Below are 19,043 nucleotides of genomic sequence, written 5' to 3' on the forward strand. Positions count from 1 at the left end.
CACTCCATTCTGTTGTGGTGTATGTCTAATAGTGAAGTGTCGGACGATGCCATCATTTTCACAGACCTTATTGAAATGATCATTTTTGTATTCACCTCCATTGTCTGTGCGAATACACTTGATCCTCCTGCCTGTTTGATTTTCCACCATCGTCTTCCATTTGAGAAAAATTCCTAGCACTTCATCTTTGTTTTTCATTGTATACACCCACACTCTTCGAGAAAAATCATCAACAAAGGTTACAAAATAGTGCTTCCCACCCAATGAAGGTGTTTTGGAAGGACCCCAAACATCAGAGTGTACATAATCCAAAATACCTTTAGTATTATGGATCGCTGTACCAAATTTAACCCTTGTCTGTTTCCCTTTGACACAATGCTCACAAAACTCCAAGTTGCAAGCCTTGAATCCTTTTAACAATCCTTGATCTGATAGAGTTTTCAAGGATTTTCCTCCAGCATGTCCCAAGCGCATGTGTCATAGCTTGGTTGCTTCTGCCTCTTTGTCGTCACTGGATGTCACTGTCACTGTCCCAATAACTGTACTGCCATGATAGCGGTACATATTATTATTCTTCCGATTATCCTTTATTACCACTAGTGTACCGGAGCATACTCTCATCACTCCATTTTCTGCAATGATTTTGAACCCTTTTGATTCTAGGGCTCCCACAGAGATGAGATTCTTCTTCAAATCCGGTACATATCGAACATCTGTTAATGTTTTGATCATTCCATCATGGTTCCTTAATGTTTTGATCATTCCATCATGGTTCCTTAAGAGGGCTGTTATCCGCTGTGTGGACGACTCCATATTCTCCTTCTTGAAATTCCACTAACCAATCCCTGTTGGGACACATATGATAGCTACAAGCCGAGTCCATCAACCATATGTCTGATGATGTTGATGACTTTATTGTAACTAATGAGAAGTCTGAATCATCACAATCAGCTACATTTGAATCCATAATGGCCTTTCCATTGTTATGTTTGGCCTTATTCTTCAACTTCGGACAGTCTTTCTTCCAGTGCCCTTTTTCTCGACAAAAAGCACATTCATCTTTGCTGGGTCAGGATCTTGACTTGGATCTTCCCTTCTTTGTCCTCATTTGATTTTGAGGACGACCCCTCACAAATAGTGCTTCTCCTTCTCTGCCCTTCTGTTTTTCTCGCTTTCTTTGTTCATAGCTGTACAAAGCCGAACAAACTTCTCTGAGAGAAACTTCGTCATTTCCATGGAGTAGAGTAGTTTCAAGGTGCTCGTATTCATCAGGAAGTGATGCCAACAACATTAAGGCCAAGTCACCATCATCATAAGTTGTATCCATATTTTGCAAATCTGTGACCAACTTATTGAAACTGGTGATATGTTCATTCATCGTGGTACCAGGAACATAGGTGAAGTGAAACAGTCTCTTCTTCATGTACAATTTATTTTAACTGTTTTTCTTCAAAAATTTATCCTCCAGTGCTTTCCATAATTTACTTGCAGAAGTTTCCTTTGTGTATGGATATTTCTGCTCTCTAGCAAGGTAGGATCGAATGGTACCGCAAGCAACACGGTTGATAATTCTCCAATCTTCTTCTGATGTGGAAGATCAGACTATGCTGCAACCACAGAGCATACTTAGACAGTACCTTGGCTCTGATACCAATATAAATCTTTTCTGATGTGGAAGATCAGACTATGCTGCAACCAAATAATAAATAAGACAATAAAACAACAATAAAGGAAACACCAGAATTTACGAGGTTCGGCTAATTTTGCCTACTCCTCGGACACAACCAATATTTTATTTCACTCCAAAAATACAAGTGAAATAATACTAAAGAGAGAAGATACAAATGCCTTAAACAGATGAGAAGACAAATGAGAGGTGTATTTAAATCATAAACATTAAGCCTTCTTTTATAGGGGGAAAATCCTCCCAACTTTTGTTTTCCCACCAATGTGGGACAAACATTTTGCCAATTTCAACACAATTTAACCTTTTGGGTTTGTTTAGTTCTGTTGCTACAATTATCAAATATTCAGTTTAACCTTTTGATTTCATATTGATTGTTGATGTTGTATAGACTATAGAGTATGTATTTCCTTTTCGTTCTAGCTGGGTAAATGTTTATGGTTATAATACACCGATCAGTAAGAGATGAACTCATGGAATAAACATCTTAATATATAAGGCTTATCATTTGAACTGTAATCCGAAATATTTATCCTATCCAAATATCAAAATCCAATCCGAACTGAATTTAATCTGTTTCGGATTCGGATTACAATGTGCCAAATCCAAAATTTGAAATTATAATCCAAAATGTGTCAAATCCGATTCAATCCGATCCATGAACAAGCCTACCCCCGATGTCTACCTTGTGGGGAACTCCCTTGTGGGGAACTAAGCTGGAAAACGTAAATTAGAGAAGAGAAACTAGGTGGATCTAGCCTTTTTCTCAAAATACATGATCTTTTATTTTTTATTTTCATTCAAATTATTAGCATTATTATTTCAAGAGCTCTCTACTTGCCCATTCCTTTTTTATTTATTTATTAGAATCTCACGGAAAATACTCCAAAATTCTTTGGAGTATTAACCACCTACTGTCTGTCTAGACATAAATAATTTAGAGTATTTTGTATATAATATTATATTTCTTTCTTTGAGGTATTTTGCGTGAGATTATGACAAAAAAAAAACAATGTAGATAATCAAAGAGCTCTTGAAATTATAATGTTCTCAATTTGAATGAAAATCTTAAAAAGAAAAATAAAAGATATAAATATCATATAGTTTAGGGGAATGATTCACTTTTACTACTCCTGTGTGTGTAAGTTGATAGGATCGGGTCGGATCATTTATTGTAAAAATTGCACGGGGCGTTCTATTTGGTCGCACCCATTTAACCTATACCCATTTTTTTTTAAAGTTTTAACTTGTACCCACTTTTTAAACAACTTCAGCCCCATTTCTCCTCTTTCTCCTCCTCAAAGTTATATCCGCCCTCAATCTGACAGGCACTCCTTTCTGAAGTTGTTGATTGTGAAAATGTTCCAATAATTGACATGGACTGTGGAGATAGAAACCTTTTAGGGCATTTCATCCACTTAGATGTTTACAACCATCAGCCTTGACTATTGAAATTATGCACATAAGCACGAACCCAAAATCTCAAAAATCGAAATACAAAGATAATCCTTGGTTATTCACAGAAGCTAGAACATAAGAACTATACCTAGATGCCAGAAATCAATATCTTGGAAAATATACCAATAATTGTTGGCTTATTTTAGTTCTTCGGGTAAAGAATTGGAGTATAAAGGTTTTTTTTTTGAATGGTAGTATGACAGCCTATTGTCCATGCAAGTTTGATAAAAAAAGGTTATATGTTTATAACCATCAGCTTTCTGCACAACGTGTTTACAACATGTTTATACTTAGATTTCTTAGCAAGTTCCTCAACTTCAGCTCTTCGCCAGTTACAAACAAAAATTTCAGCTCTTTGTCAGTTACAAAACAAAAACTTTACTTCTAGAGCTGAAGTTCGCCAGTTACAAAATAAAAACTTCAGCTCTAGAGCTAAAGTTCACCAGTTACAATTTCGCCAGTTACAAACAAAAACTTCAGCTCTAGAGCTGAAGTTCGCCAGTTACAAAAATAAAAACTTTTCGCCAGTTACAAACAAAAACTCGCCAGTTACAAAATAAATACTTCAGCTCTAGAGCTGTAGTTCGCCAGTTACAAAAACAAAAACTTGCTACTTCAGTCTCGTCTACTAGAATGTTGAAGTTTTGCGTGATTGCATTTGCTACTTCAGCCCCGTATGCTGAAGTTATGCGAAAAAGTGGGTACGTTTGCAATTTTTTTTTGCAAAGCGGACACAAGTTAAAACGTGGCTCAAAAAGCGGGTATAGATGCAAATGCCCCTAATTTATAGTTTGATTGGGTTATTATTTGTTAAGCTGAAAATAAATAATAAAAAAGCGTGAAATAAGAAATACTATCGAAAAGTTGTATTTTTTTGTTATTATAATTTTTGTATGAGTTAGTGAAAGTTTTATGATTTTTGTGAGAAAACATAGTTATATGACTTTGATGAGAAAAAGTAATAGTTACATGACCATTTGTGAAATTTACTCTAATAATAATTCCTTCATTATTAATTAATACATAATAATTTTATAATTATTAATTATCACATAATAGCCCTATATTTTTAATATAAATTACTAGAAGCATGATTTTTAAGTCAAAATAGTTTTTATGTCATAAGTTAGGAATTCTAGCTTTTGACTTTTGGTTTATTTTTGTCATTTTAGCTTAAAACACAAGTGCTTAAAAATCATTTTGGCTTAAAAGCACTTAAAATAAGTCAATCCAACAACAACAACAACAACAACAACAACAACCCAGTAAAATCCCACTAGTGGGGCCTAGGGAGGGTAGTGTGTACGCAGACCTTACCCCTACCCCGAAGGAGTAAAGAGGCTGTTCCCGAAAGACCCTCGGCTCAAGAAGAGAAAAGGACAAAAGAAAACAACATTGAAAATCCAAATGGATACCAATTCCTATATTGCTAATCCTTGAGTTTCTTATTTTGCCAACCAAAAAATCCTTTATGTTGGCCTGTCTTATCCTTTTGCTAATTGTGTGAAAAATAAAAATAAAAATCCTTTACGTAGCGGTAGGTTGAAAAATGTGATTGCATGCTAATTCATGCATGAAAACACACACTTCTCCAATGGATAACAGAATTAACGAACTGATCATCAATATTATTCCGATAGCCAAAACTACCCATCGATCCGTTTTATCTTTCTATTTCCTCACCATTTCCAACAATTTCCCTCTTTTAATTTCTCCTCAATTTCTTCCAAATCCCTAAGATATCATTTTCATTTGCCAGCTTCGATATTTGAGACATCTGTTGTTCAATTCTTAAATTTTCAGACCGATTTTTGGTACGCTTTTTGTGCAATCGAGTGATTTAACATATGAGTAGTTCGGTTGATTTTGATTTTAGTGGAGTATTTATTTTTGGGACAAAAAAATTAGGGCTTCATGAAGGGTTCTGTTGAAATTTGCTTAAATCAGCAATGAAATGCTCAAACGGTATTGGAATTTTGGGAAAAGTTGAGATTTTGATTTGAGCTAGTAGTATTTGTTTTGGTATTTTTATTTTGGATGGGGAATAATTGTGTAGGACCCAAATTGGCTAACAATGGGTTCTTAAAATCTGTTACTGCAGCCGTGTGGAAACCTAATCAATCAGAAAATTTACCACTCCCAAATGAAGGGGAAAAAAGCAAAGAGAATTCAGTTGATTCATCAAATACAAATGATGCAAAAAGTTCTGATGATAACAAATCTTGTATTCAAAGTAATCCACCCCCACACCTTATGATAAATGGAGATACTACACAAATAAGTGTTAAAGAGGAGGTTAGGAATAACAACAAGAATACAGATGCTAATGATACTGTCAATAAGCAGGTGGAGGGCGTGAAACAGAACAAGCCTTGTCATGTTAAGAGAGTGTCGAGTCTGGGGCTTCAGATTGAATCTGTTTTAGGACGAAAAACGGGTAATTGAAGGAAATTTATAGTTTAGGGAGGAAGTTAGGACAAGGGCAATTTGGGACGACGTTTTTATGTGTAGAGAAGTCGAGTGGGAAGGAATTTGCATGTAAGTCTATTGCTAAAAGAAGGTTGAACACTGAGGAAGATGTGGAGGATGTAAGGAGGGAGATTCGGATAATGCATCACTTGGCAGGACAACCTAGTGTTGTTCAAATTGTGGGGGCATACGAGGATGCTGTTGCGGTTCATGTTGTAATGGAGCTTTGTGTAGGTGGAGAGCTTTTCGATAGGATTATACAGAGGGGGCATTATTCAGAGAAGAAAGCAGCTGAACTTGCAAGGGTGATAGTAGGTGTTGTAGAAGCATGCCATTCCTTGGGTGTTATGCATAGGGACCTCAAACCTGAAAACTTTCTTTTTGTCGATCAGCAAGAGGAGTCGCCGCTGAAGACGATTGACTTCGGGTTATCAGTATTCCTCAGGCCAGGTATTCTCTTGAAAACACAATTTCCTTAAAACTGGCATTAATATCGCCCCCCAAGTCAGTCAATTATCTGTAACTCACTGGACAGTCTATAATCTAATTAAATGCTTAAAGATACTCTGCAAGGCAAAAGTGTTTTCTTATTAAATTCTTGCTTTCAGTGAACTTTCTGCCGCCAGTACTGCTTATGCCTTGGCTCTTTCTCCAATGTATGAACCTATGATTGCTTTGTAATACCAGAAGGCGATTGAATTGTTACGCAAGAGTGGGTTACATTTATGTTTAAGGCTTTCTAATATTAAACTCTTATTACAACACCTGATAGGTGATCCATCCATGGTGTCCCTAATAGCTGCAGGAGTTGTTTTTGAAAGAATTTACAAATCAATCTTAGAAACCTCTATACTTTGTTCATTGAGGGAAAGTAACTCCCCCATGGATCTTGTGAAAAGGAAAAGAATTCTGAAAAGACTTTTATTGAAATTGGTTATTAACAACGTACAAGAGAGGTTTTTATTGGAGCTTTGAGTCACAATAAGTGTTGCCGAAAATCTTTCTTGCCAGAAAGCCACTTGTAATTGCACAGCAGAAAAAGTGATTCTCACTGCACACAGGAAAAAATCTATCCTCAATCAATGGAAAGAGAAATTGTGACTCGAATCTCCAGGATATAGTTCGAATTGGTGGCTGAAAAGTTTCACTGGAAAAGTTGTTTGATGATGCCAAGACGCTGGCTAAAGACACGATACCACCGAAAAGAGGCACGGTTCGGTTATCCAGAACAGTTAGTGTTGAGAGGATGACTAGATTGTGGGTGGAATGCTGGTCAAAATAGGAGTTGTGTCGCCAGAGTATTAGCGAAAATAGGCATGGTGTTGTTGGAATAATTGCTAGAAAGTGGTACGTGCTACAGGAAGGATTATCGGAAAAAGGTATAGTGGTGCAAGAAGGATTATCAGGAAGAGAAGTAGTACCACTAGAGCCGTCATCACAAAAAGATAATAATAGTATAACTATGACAAGAAAATAAAACCTTATGGCATAATTCTGGTCATTAGTAGGAAGGCAATCCGCAATATGAGTTTTGAGATGGAGGTGTAGTTGTTGTAGGCAGACACTACTTAAGTCTCTACAAAAATTGTAAAGACTCTAATACCATGCGACAAAAGAAAAGAAGAGAGCAAAAAACTCTTTTTGAAGCCTATCTCAGGAGTTTTGAGCTCCACAATATGAGGAAAATTCTCAAATTCTTGGGATTAGTAATTATTATGAGATACTCATTAGAAATATTCTAAAAAGAATCATTATACTTAAACAATATTGTTAATGATTTTCTAGACTTTCCACCATAACATAAACATTAAACATGTTCTATACACTGTTCTTAATGATTATTTTAAGTTTCAACTAGTCTAATCCTGATTTAATAGTAGCAAAGAGCATGAATGTACTTATAAAGACATCTTTGAAAGTAGTGAAAATGTCTAAAATGGAAAAAATGGTATTGCTCTTTGTTAGAATTTACTTGCTTGATTTTCGGTATGTTAGTATGGGATGTTCTATCTTGTTTCGTAACTTAAGAATCGTAGGGTGTCTGTTGACATTGCCTTTTCTTAGAGCAGAAGTCACACAATAATATGACCTGCTATTTTCATACCTATTTTCACATTAAGCTTATTAAGGCAGAGTGTTTACTGCTCATATAATAGGCGACTACTATTACTTTCATTTTAATCTTTATCTTTTTAGTTTTACTTTAGTTATTTCAGATAAAATGAAATTATAAGAATCAGTTGCTGTTCTTCTGGTTTCCTCTAGCTGTTTTATGAGCTGTATTCCTTCACCTAATCAAGAATACAAATATGGTGCACTCAGGTGAAACCTTTGGTGATGTCGTTGGAAGTCCTTACTATGTGGAGCCAGAAGTGTTGCGGAAGCATTATGGTCAAGAGTGTGATATTTGGAGTGCAGGAGTCATTATTTATATACTACTTAGTGGTGTTCCTCCATTTTGGGACGGTAAGTTTTTTTTGACCTTTCTCCTTTGCAATTTGATTTTATAATCCTTGAAGCAACATGAAGTCCATGTGGCTTATGAATTTTGATGTTTTGCACCAGAGACGGAGCAAGGAATATTTGAACAGGTTTTAAAAGGGGAACTCGACTTTGTATCAGAACCTTGGCCTACTATATCAGAATGTGCAAAAGATCTATGTAACAGCCCAGCCCGCTAGTGATATTGTCCGCTCTGGGCCTAGGCCCGCACAGCTCAGACTTTAGACAGAATCCCACATCAGCACAACACAAGGGAGATGCTGGGTATATAAGTTAACAAGCCTTAGATCCCAGTGACGCGTTTTAAAGCCGTGCGGGCCTAGGCCTAGAGGGGACAATATCACTAGTGGGTTGGGCTGTTACAGATGGTATCAGAGCCACTCTTGTGTCAGCCATGCCAATGGTAGGTAAGAGTTCAACTGAGTTTAGGCAAATCCCGGTTAGGCGGGGCAAACCTCAGTGCTGAGTCTAGGCAAATCCCATGCGGTGGGGCAAACCTCAGCGAGGACGCTGAGTCCATAAGAAGGGGTACATGTAATACCTCAGACTTTAGACAGAATCCCACATCGGCAAAACACAAGAAGGATGCTGGGTATATAAGTTAACAAGTCTTAAACCCTAGTGACGCGTTTTAAAGCCGTGCGGGCCTAGGCCCAGAGTGAATAATATTACTAGCGGGTGGGGCTGTTACAACCAAAATATATAGGAAGTAAATGGAAGAATTTGGAGAAAGTGGAAAAATACCTAGCTTGAAAAACTTTGATATCCCGAAATCTATAATCTTTAGAGGTGAATCCTCTTCCTCGTTGACAAAGAGAAAATTCTCAGGCTTAAGGTCCAAGTGCAACACTCCTAGAGAATGGCAGGCTTCTATTACACTAACTATTGTCCTTGCAAGCTCAGCCACTTTTCTCTCCGAGTAATGTCCCTGCTTAACAATTCTATCGAAGAGCTCACCCCCTGTACATAATTCCATCACAACATGAACTGCAACAGCATCCTCATACGCTGCTTTTATTGAAATGACGTTAGGATGTCCAGATAAGTGATGCAATATCTGAATTTCTCTCCTTACATCTTCCACATCTTCAGGTGTCAATAATTTCCTCTTCGCAATAGACTTACAAGCATACTTTTCCCCTGTTGCTTTTTCAACACAGAGGAATGTGGTCCCGAATTGTCCATGTCCAAGTTTCTCCCCCAAATCATAATGCTCCTTCAGAAGATCGGTTTTTGTTTTCAACACCGACTCAACCTGGAGTCCTGCACTAAGCATTCTCTTGACGTGATGTAGCTTCTTCGGTTTTGCCGGCTCTTTTGGTTTTGCCTTTTCATGGACTGTGTTGCCAAAATTTTCAGGTCCCGTTGCTTCTGCAGGTTTCGAATGATCTGATATCTTCTCAGGCTTAACTACCTGAGAGTCTGTCTTCTGTTCCTTCACTATAATAGCCTGCTTGGACCCTTTTGTATCTGATAGCTTACTCTCTTCTCTGTCTATCTTCACCAATTCTGGGGGTTTATTCTGAAAAGAATTAGGATGTTCGGGCTGTTTGTCAGTAGAAGGTTCTTCAATAGCCTTTTCTTTTTTCTTATTTGTGATCATATTCGGTGATCGAGACCGCCAAAAGAATAAGTTGAAGAACCCATCCTTTGAAAACTTTGCATGAACACAGTTATTTCCCATCTATCACTATGCTCCTCTCCACCAATATCTGTTACTACTATACACATCTGAATTCAAATATCAAGCCAAAATTTAACCCCTCAAAATGGATTGAAATTTGAAGCATTTGAAGCAGTAAACTATTCTGAAACCCTCTTCCGAAGTTGTTATTGTAAAAATCAGCATATTCTTCAAACTAATCTAAAGACAAAACCTTTGACCAGTAAATTTCCAACTCATACAAGTAAACTAATCAATGTACACCTCTAAACAATTTCTAAAAGAAAGAAAAAGAAAAAAGGACCCCGTTTAAATAGACATGACTCTCCAACAGTTTTACCGCTTCCCACATAATCAAAAATCAGCAGAGACAGTTAAGCAAAAAATCATATAAAAACAACAACTACTACGCCTCAATCAAAAACTAGTTAAACAAAAATTGGTACTCCTTCCATTTCAGTTTATGTGAACCTTTTCGGAGTACGATGGTCAAGCTGACTAATTTTCGGTATGAATTCGAACATAGAATAAAATGTACATATTTAGAAACTACATAAAAGTACACAATATTTAACGATTCAAAATATTTAAGAAGAATGAGCAAAATGTGGTAAAAGAAAACCTTGTTTGACTCCCCAAATAGTAATAGGCTCGCATGAATAGAAATCGAGTAAATGAAAAGCACCCAAGGCTGTCATCTAGTGGTCAAAGGAGAAACATAAGGTTCAAGTTCAAATCCCATTAGAGGCAAAATACACCTCTGCTTAGCCTTGGTAGACAGAGTTACCGGTACCTGTGCTGGTGGGACCTCTGCTGGAGTTCTCCAAAGAAGATATGTATAAGGTTTGTTTTTTCATTTTGCCTTTTTGGAGGATTTTCATAGTAGTCTTTGAACTCTGAATGGCTTTTTCTGAATCTGTAAGTAGAGTTTTTCAGGTTAATGTTTCATGAGGATCTTAAAATGATTAAACTGCATCTGCTGCATTTTGCTGAAAAGATTGAGGGGAATATTCCTTTTCCTAGTTCATTGGAAGCTTCTAAAGTTGCATTACCTTGTATTGCAGATATGTCTAGGTGCCAATCAAGAATGGATTGAAGATCCCACAAACAGAAGCGCATTATTTACTCGTGATAGAATTCGTATGACATTGACTGACCTGGCATCACGTGAGTTGTTTTTCGTGCATTTGACTTGATTTATGCACCCGGTATCTTAGAGAATCCTTGTTAACTGACCTATATTTACTGTATTTTGATCTTCTTATTTTTTTCCTGCAGCTATCTTCAGGTCCGAATTGCAAGCACTTATTTCTGCTTGTCGGAGAACAAGGTCGCATGTTGACAAAATGTGTTCCAACCTGTTGCATCAAGCTGTGACTATCATGCCTGTGAGTTTTAGAGTTTAGTTGGGAATGCATTATAACCAATATGCCATTGTCCCTCTATTGGTACTTGATAGCCTTCGGAGGTGTACTACCTGTTTGAGAAATGACATCTATCTGCATTTGCTCTCACTTCGTGCCCTTTTCCTGGGTATATTGGTTGTCAGTTTGCAGTTCAGCACCATTTTCCTTACATACACATTTCACAGTCTCCAAAACAGAATCACTAACATTTTATTCAACCTTATTTTCTTATTTTCAATGCAAAATGAATATTGTGGTTAGTGTGTCAAATGCTCTCTTGTAGGTAGTCAAGAGGGAAGCAGTAAAGAATTACAGTTTTCTACTTGGACTGGGGGAGGTTGGTAATTTCCTGTTTTCTTTCTTTGGACTTAGTTCGTCATATTGGCCAAGTAAAATGTTACTACTTTTTCCCTGGGGTTATTGAAAGCAAGTCCCAGAGCATTTTAGAAGTCATAGTTCTAGGCATGCTCCTTTCATTCTGTTATTAACTGTGTGCACTTCTTATTTTCAGAATGTGAATTATTAAAATCCATTAATTAAATAATAGACATTCAATGAAGTATTATGGAAAAGATTGATGGATCAATAGATAAACTAATCATTTAGAAGAGAAACTTGGAATGAAATCCTTCAATGGTTACTGGTACTGTAGGGAAAGGTATTTTGACTAGGACTTGTCTATAACCTGATGTTCCTCTCTCTTTCTCTCTCATTCTCTGCCTCTACTCCCCTAATTTTTATTTTCTGGAAAGCAGGAAGGGTATGCAGTGATTGCTTTAGGAATCCTCAGGCCTTCAGATTTAAAGGACATAGTTCTCTCCAAGTTTATTGCTTTGTTGTTGCAGGTATAGCCACTTTTAGCTTTTAATTTCTTTAATCATTTATTTTCAGACAAAATATTGTGTTGGAGAAAGATTTTCTCGCCCTGTATCTAATGATACATACCTACTTATGCCTCTTGTTTCTGGTATGATAGTTTGTTTCACAAAGGCAAAGACCTGTCAGAGGCAGTGCATCAAAATTATTGTTGAACTACATTCGGACTTCCCCATGCAAGGTGAATAAAATCCAATCTGACTCGGTTTTTGCGCACGCAAATGAGATATAACAATTGTGGACAAGAATTTCCTTTATCTTGAAGTTAGACTGATGATTTTCAATACCATATTGTTGAATATTATTACTTATGGCACCTTGCAGACTGCTGTTACTGCATCTGGTTGTTACCTTGCCCTGCTCCTGGCTCCAGAGGCACTAAAGTATTGGTTTGCCGCTCTACTGATGCTGATTTGACTCTAGAGTTCCTAAATCCGTACTTTACTGAATGAAAAAACTGCTCTATTTCAAATGAGGTAGAGCAAATGGTAGCAAATGGAAGGTCATACTCGGATCAGTTCCCTCAAAGTACACTAGCAATGCAATTTTTGGACCTAACATCTTCTGATTCCATTCTAGCTGAAGCCAAAAGGGAAGGCATTCTTAGTGAATCTACCTACAAGAGCATTATTTCTCTACAGAGAGAGGAAAGCAATAATTTCGTGTCTAAAACTAATATTGTGCTTGAAAATAAGGTGGAGCACAAAGTAGAATATACAGCTTCTGCTCCAAGCAAAGCACTCCGTCCTGAAAAAGTTGGTTACTTCATGAACAGATTTATAGTGAAGTGGAATCTGAGCAAGCAAAATGCTTGCACTTCATTTTCCATGAATAACTCCAATCAATTCCAAGATTTTGGAGAAGAAAGATGGAACTTTGCAATTCTTGTCTCGTTGGCCATGATCAGGTGGCCAGGGTCCGTTACATGGTTGATGCTAATTGGTTGTACCTTGCGACATTATCAAAGAGAGAGGATAGCAGCAGTGTTCATGAAGAAGAACTTTCCCTTTCAGTGGAGTCACAACAAGTAATGAGCAACATAAACTTGTGTTCTGCTTGTACAAAGAAATCAGCTGAAAGAGCTCTCCTCTTATTGAAGTCCATTCCAGTCGCAGCCAGAAGAGCTTTACCTGTCTTAGTCAATGTGGATGGGCTGTTGCTAAGCATACCAGTAAGTCGATGCCTGTTTTTATGTCTGCATTTGTGATACTAATCTGATAGTATTCTTCCTACAGCTAACAAGCCTTCCTGATAAGCTTTTCTTTATCATTTGTTCTGTTTAGCCTAAAGCTTGAGGCTTCAATTGCCATCATTATGTGAACCTGATACGAACCTGATAAACGAACAGGCTGGTTCAACCACAAACAAGTTACTCATTTGGTTTAGTTTATTACAGAGACTGGTGGAAAACAGTTTAGACCAAGATTTATGGTTGATCCAAAGGGAATAGATTAAAGTGGAGATATTCTTCTTTAAACCCTACAGAAATGTCTACGCTGTTCAGTTCTCGCAGCCTTGCCTCTCAGGCACTGATCCTCTGCTCTGTGCTTCTTCTACATACGACCCAACCATGTTCTATCGCTGTTTCATTTTGTTTTGTTTTGCTTTGTTTTATCCTTTAACTGCATCACGGAACAAGGAAAAAGAGCATGATAGCACAGAACTTTTTGATCCTTCTCCTCTTACGAGTCTGTGGCCCTTTGTCTTCCTTCCCTTTCCTTTTTCTGGATCTTTTCAAGATTGAGCGCACTTGATCAATTACCATGCTGTATTGTCAGACAAAGTCTCACCGAAATAGCGCCACATTCACTAATACAAATGTTTCAGATGAATGTGTGTATATGCATCGATATTTCACTAGTGGTTCACTAGACTGGTTAACATGCATTGCAACTGGTGCTGGAACGTGTGTGCTTACTACTGTTCTTGCTCATCAACCATATCTCTTGGATTACCTTGTATTGTGAATGTTATGCTTGCTACCGTTCTTGTGGTTCACTGCCAATCCAAAGTTAGGCTGTAGGTAACTAGTTGTGAGGGCATTAATAGTGTAAATTACAATCACAACCATCCCTGGAAAACTTGGTCTTCTTTTCCCACACTTTCCATGCTGTTTTTGAGATGTCAATTTCTTATTTCTCACGCAGTTTTTTATCTTCTCTACCAACTGATATTGAGGACTAATTATTTTCTTTTGCTTCAGAGTGTGGGTTTCCAGCACTGTCCTTGCTTGGTGGCATCAGCAACGTTTAAGCAAAAAATACCGCTGGGTGGAGGTTACAATTCATTCCTCTAGGAACAGCATCATTACAACATCCTTAATTCTTATCTCTCTAAAATCCTCCTCCTTCTCTCTAGGAAGAAGGTGAATAGTAATTCCATCACTATTCACCGGGCCATAACTCCGGCATCCGGCAAGGTAATATCACAAGATTGGTCTTAAAAGAACCCCCTTCTCTTAGAGAACAATCCCCAACTGGTTTCATCCTCAAATTCATAACCTATTTTTCTAGATCTTAAATTCTATTTCGCGATTTACTGTAGCAAGCAGAATTTTCCAGATTTTGTTGTTATTTTCAGTTCTTCACGTCAATGATATTGTGACGTTTTGAGTAGCCATGGATGCTGTCGTCTCTCCCCAGCCTTTGGCTGTGGGAGAGCCACCAATAAAACCCACATATGCTCAGCAAATCGCAACAAAAATAGACCCCATACCTCGCACAACTCCAAAACTCAAACCAGTCCAGTTCATCCATGGAGAGCCAACTGTAATGTTTTCCTTAGAAGAACGACAACAGTTTGCTGTGAAGGAAGGCTTGCATCAATCAGTAGTGATGAAAGTATCTCCAGGAGCACCAGAACTCAATGAGCAACGAGATTTACTGCCCAAACACTTAGGTGTTAAAGGTCGATGTATCATCGGTTTACTCGCACCAAGACAATTACTGCTAAGGTTTGATCGTTATGATGATTATGTAAGTGCTTTAGCTCGCTCTGTTAATTATCTGCTGTATAAGGGTGTTCAGCTTCAATATCGTGTATTTCCATGGACGATTGGTTATAACCCAAAGGAGGAAACAACAAAAGCAGTGGTTTGGATATCGTTGCCGAATCTGTCACCAGATTTGTTTGTGATGCCTTCATTGTTGTCTATAGCATCTGCTGTAGGAAAACCAATTGCCATTGATAAGGCAACACAAACTAAGTCCAGACCTAGCACTGCTAGGGTGAAGGTGATCTTAGACTTGCTTAACAAACATCCTAATCGCGTAAGGTTGCAAAGTGTGGATGCAATTTCTGGAAAAGTACTGGAGGTTTTTCAAGAAATCGTTTACGATAATTTACCACTGTATTGTAATTGTTGTAAGCATCAAGGCCATGATGAAACTACGTGTCGAAGACTTCAGAAAAAAAAATCGTGATGAGGATGCTCAGATTGATGAAGAGCAACCTCGTCAAGAACAAATTGGTGGTGCGAAATACAAGGGAGATTTGCGTCAGTTTTTGAATGAGAGGAGGGCCTTAAATGATGGTGATCGAACTGCTGGAGATCACATTAACCATACAGATGCTACAAAGGTGTTAAGAGCTCCTCAAAGGGCTCATGAACACGCTGAAAATTTGATCAAGACAGCACATGTAACAGCTGTATCTACAAGGCATATGGGGCGTAATCCTGTTTCTAGTGCAATTGTCCCAGTTGCTGAAGCCCTTGCTAGAGTTGCTCAGGACTTGAAGGCTGCAAAAAATACTGTGGTTGATCAAGCTTTACCTGGAACTTCTAAAGGTTCAGCGTTTGTACCTGGGATGATGAATGACAGTGCTTTAGCTGCAGCTGTTCGAACAATGTTTGCCAAGAATAATGCAGCAATAACATTGATAGGACAAGTTGACAAAGTTGAAAGACGATCAGCTACTGTAGGTTCACAATTGGAGGCTAATGTTGCATTGAATGCAACTGGTAATCGTCCTACTGCTGGGGTTATTAAAGCTACTGTTGCACATGTTAATCTAACTAAAAAAACAGCTCAGTTAATAGATACTGCAGTGCAAGATGAGGAGCAGGAACTTGAAGATGTTGATGTTGTGAGAAGTGCAGATGCTACAAGTTTGAAGGCAGGTGTTGGGCTCTTTAGTGAAGGGGTTATGACTTCTGTTGCTGGGGTTATTGACAATTCAAATACAACACATGCTTCAGCTCCTATCGTGCCACTAGATGAGGTGTTAAAATTGGACAAGGGGCTGCCTAAACAATCCAAACATGTTCACGCCTCCACTATCTCTACAAGAATGCACCTAGTCACTGCTGGTGCAATGCATGCCGATGTTGATCGAGGAAAAAATGTTTTGGCACATGGTCATCAAATTTCTGCGGGGCAAGATAAAATAGGTGTAGGGGCAGTAAGTACTACAAAGAGTAACAACTGGAAAGTGGTGAACAAATCACCTAGCAAGAAGCAAACTCCAATGCTTCAAAATCAGATTGTACCATCAAAGGCTATTGGAGTTTCGAACTCTTTCGATGCTTTGGTGAATGAGGGTGAGCATGTTAATGAGGAACAACATATGGGGTACGAGATACGACCAGATGCTGAAAAAACTAATTTTACAGGTAGTGAAAAGGAGCAGAAAAATGAAGCGGACAGTGTTCGCCTTGAGATCGCATCTGGTGGTAATCACAATGGTGAGACAAGTCAAATTCATGCTGCAGATACGCCAACGCTACATATTTCCAATTCGGAGCTTGATAAAATGGTAAACGATGTCGTGGCAGCTATGATGATGAACACAACCCCAAAAATTTGCCAACTACAATATTCAGGTAGTAGCAAACAACAACTTGCCAAGAACACAGGTGGTCGACTTATTGTGTCGAAGGACATTGTTCCTGTTGATGCGCAAAAGGCGATGGCAATTAAATCCAAGCTCTGGGATGACCAGCGTGAGTATGATGATGAAGAAGATTGTGGTGTTGATTTTGCTGGATACTCATCTGAAGAGGCAGATCATGAGGTTGATTAGGAGAGTGCAGGTGAAGAACTTGATTCAATAACACTACCTAAACCAGATGGTATACCAAACGCGAGCCATAAAAGCATGTTGAATCTCAACGCTCCAGCTTTCATTCCCAAGTACTCTCCAGTTGCTGCTCTAAAAGTCAAGGATGCAGTAGCTGGAAACATAGTTCAAAATGCAGCCACACCTAGTAACCAGATTGATCCAGCTGGTCGAAAGTATGGGCAGCAGCAGCTGAATGCAAACACCTCAGGAGCTATAGTCACACTTCCAACTGGTGGACAGCAGCAGCAGGATACAACGCCACCAGCTATCACTTTGCAGGATGGAAAGTTGCTTGATGCATTGCAGCAGCAGAATGAAAACAATGCAGGAGCAGCAGTAACTTCTTCAACTGCTGGACAAGCAACAGTTATCTATAAGGGCACCTGTTATCACGATGGAGGACAAAAAGCTACTTGATGCAATGGTAAGTTCTAAGCCCCTAAATTCTCTAAATACAAATCAAGTTGGTAGCACTGGGCGTGGGGATTGGACCAGCAACCAGGTGAAAGGCACAAAACAAAGTCAAAACAAGGCAACTATGGTTAACAGACAAGATGGAAATGGTTTGATGGCACAAGAATTTTTACAAGACATGCCAGATCCAGTATTTGTGGGTAGAGATATGTATGAGGAAGGAGAAGAAGATGCAGTTTTGAAAGAATGTCGCGCACATGCAGCAAGAAAAGATGATTTATCACCTATGCATAGCGGAAAAAATAGGAAATCTCATACAAGGAAAAATAGTTGGGACGACAAGGTTAGTGATTTTTTAAATGTTAGGCGACCTCCAATGAGAGTTGCCAAACAAAAGCAGGCTGCCCCAACTACATCAACGAGGTCCAACCGTTCAAAAAAGAAAGGATGATTTTTGAATACATTTTGAACACGGTTGAGGAAAACAACAAAGAATTACAAATTGAAGATTTTACAAGTTTGCAAAAGAAGGGACATGAACCAAATTGGTACTTCATTCTATTATACCACTTTATTAGTATTCTCATTTGTAATATCATCACAGAGTATGTTATAAACTCTGTGATGATCATTCAATATTTGGTACTCTCCAGTTCTTATTTTTTACATGCGTGCTAGTAGGTGAGGCCTTTTCTCTGCCTCAATAGGATTAGTAGGGTAAGGTTTAACCCGGTTTGAGTTGCCTTGGTACTATGCCTTTGGAAAAATATCCACACGGCTATGAGATTATATGCCCTCGTGAGACTTTGCCGGCAGCTACACCATGAATCCTCTACATGAGGCTGCCATCATAAGGCAATGTGAGGCGCAGAGGAGTGATTATATAGCCAAGGCATATGGGTAACAATATTGGTGCTATTGTCCCCCTTATTTGTACTGTTCCTAATTGTTGTATATTTCTTTTCTTTCATTAATAAAAAATTAGCCCTAGACGCTTGCCTAGCGGATTGCCAAAAAAAAAAATTAAATGATAAATATATATTTTGAATCATTATCTTGTTCGGGAGTCATGATTAGTGTAGCTGGTCCTCTGCAGTACCAGAGGGGAAACATCTCTACTAGAGAGAGGTAATCTGAATTGTGGACATTGTTCGATTAGGGTGCATGGTACATGTCTAATATGGATAGATTCTCTTGCATTGGTAGGATCTGAATATTGACATAAGATTTAGGGTTTAGGGCTTAGGGTTTAGTTTCAATAGAGCACATTATATCCAAGAAGCAGCTGACAATTATTTTCTTGTATAACCACTGCTCAACAGAAATATGAAAAGCTGCAGATCCTTTTAGGTGGCAATTGTGTCAACGAGAAAGCTACATTTGGATGTAAAGTGATTAACATCTTTGGAATTCTCCCTCTTTTTTTTTCTTTTGGGTAATTGTAAGAACAAATATGAAAAAATCAGGGTTCGGGTAAAGCTACCACTAGGCACCAATGGCAACGTGGATT

General features: G+C 38.2%; 2 protein-coding genes and 1 pseudogene across 2 annotated transcripts; 2 read left to right on the forward strand and 1 right to left on the reverse strand.

The window, feature by feature from the left end:
• Nucleotides 1-4,952: 4,952 nt before the first annotated feature.
• Nucleotides 4,953-8,309, forward strand: LOC107779279 (calcium-dependent protein kinase 20-like; annotated as a pseudogene).
• A 435-nt stretch (nucleotides 8,310-8,744) lies between these two features.
• LOC107779278 (calcium-dependent protein kinase 1) lies at nucleotides 8,745-9,797 on the reverse strand. Its single transcript, XM_016599671.2, has one exon. The coding sequence runs from the start codon at nucleotides 9,795-9,797 to the stop codon at nucleotides 8,745-8,747; it is 1,053 nt and encodes a 350-aa protein (XP_016455157.2).
• A 2,684-nt stretch (nucleotides 9,798-12,481) lies between these two features.
• LOC107779276 (uncharacterized) lies at nucleotides 12,482-18,525 on the forward strand. Its single transcript, XM_016599670.2, has 2 exons — nucleotides 12,482-13,229; nucleotides 14,262-18,525. The coding sequence occupies exon 2, from the start codon at nucleotides 15,347-15,349 to the stop codon at nucleotides 17,078-17,080; it is 1,734 nt and encodes a 577-aa protein (XP_016455156.2). The 5' UTR covers nucleotides 12,482-13,229; nucleotides 14,262-15,346; the 3' UTR covers nucleotides 17,081-18,525.
• The last annotated feature ends 518 nt before the right edge of the window (nucleotides 18,526-19,043 follow it).

Source organism: Nicotiana tabacum, chromosome 18, assembly GCF_000715075.1.
Source record: "Nicotiana tabacum cultivar K326 chromosome 18, ASM71507v2, whole genome shotgun sequence".
Lineage (NCBI taxonomy): Eukaryota > Viridiplantae > Streptophyta > Magnoliopsida > Solanales > Solanaceae > Nicotiana > Nicotiana tabacum.

What these genes read in the sequence shown, in the direction of transcription:
- LOC107779276 (XM_016599670.2), top strand. Translation starts at nt 15,347, where the DNA reads ATGCAATTTCTGGAAAAGTACTGGAGGTTTTTCAAGAAATCGTTTACG.
- LOC107779278 (XM_016599671.2), bottom strand. Translation starts at nt 9,797, where the DNA reads ATGGGAAATAACTGTGTTCATGCAAAGTTTTCAAAGGATGGGTTCTTC.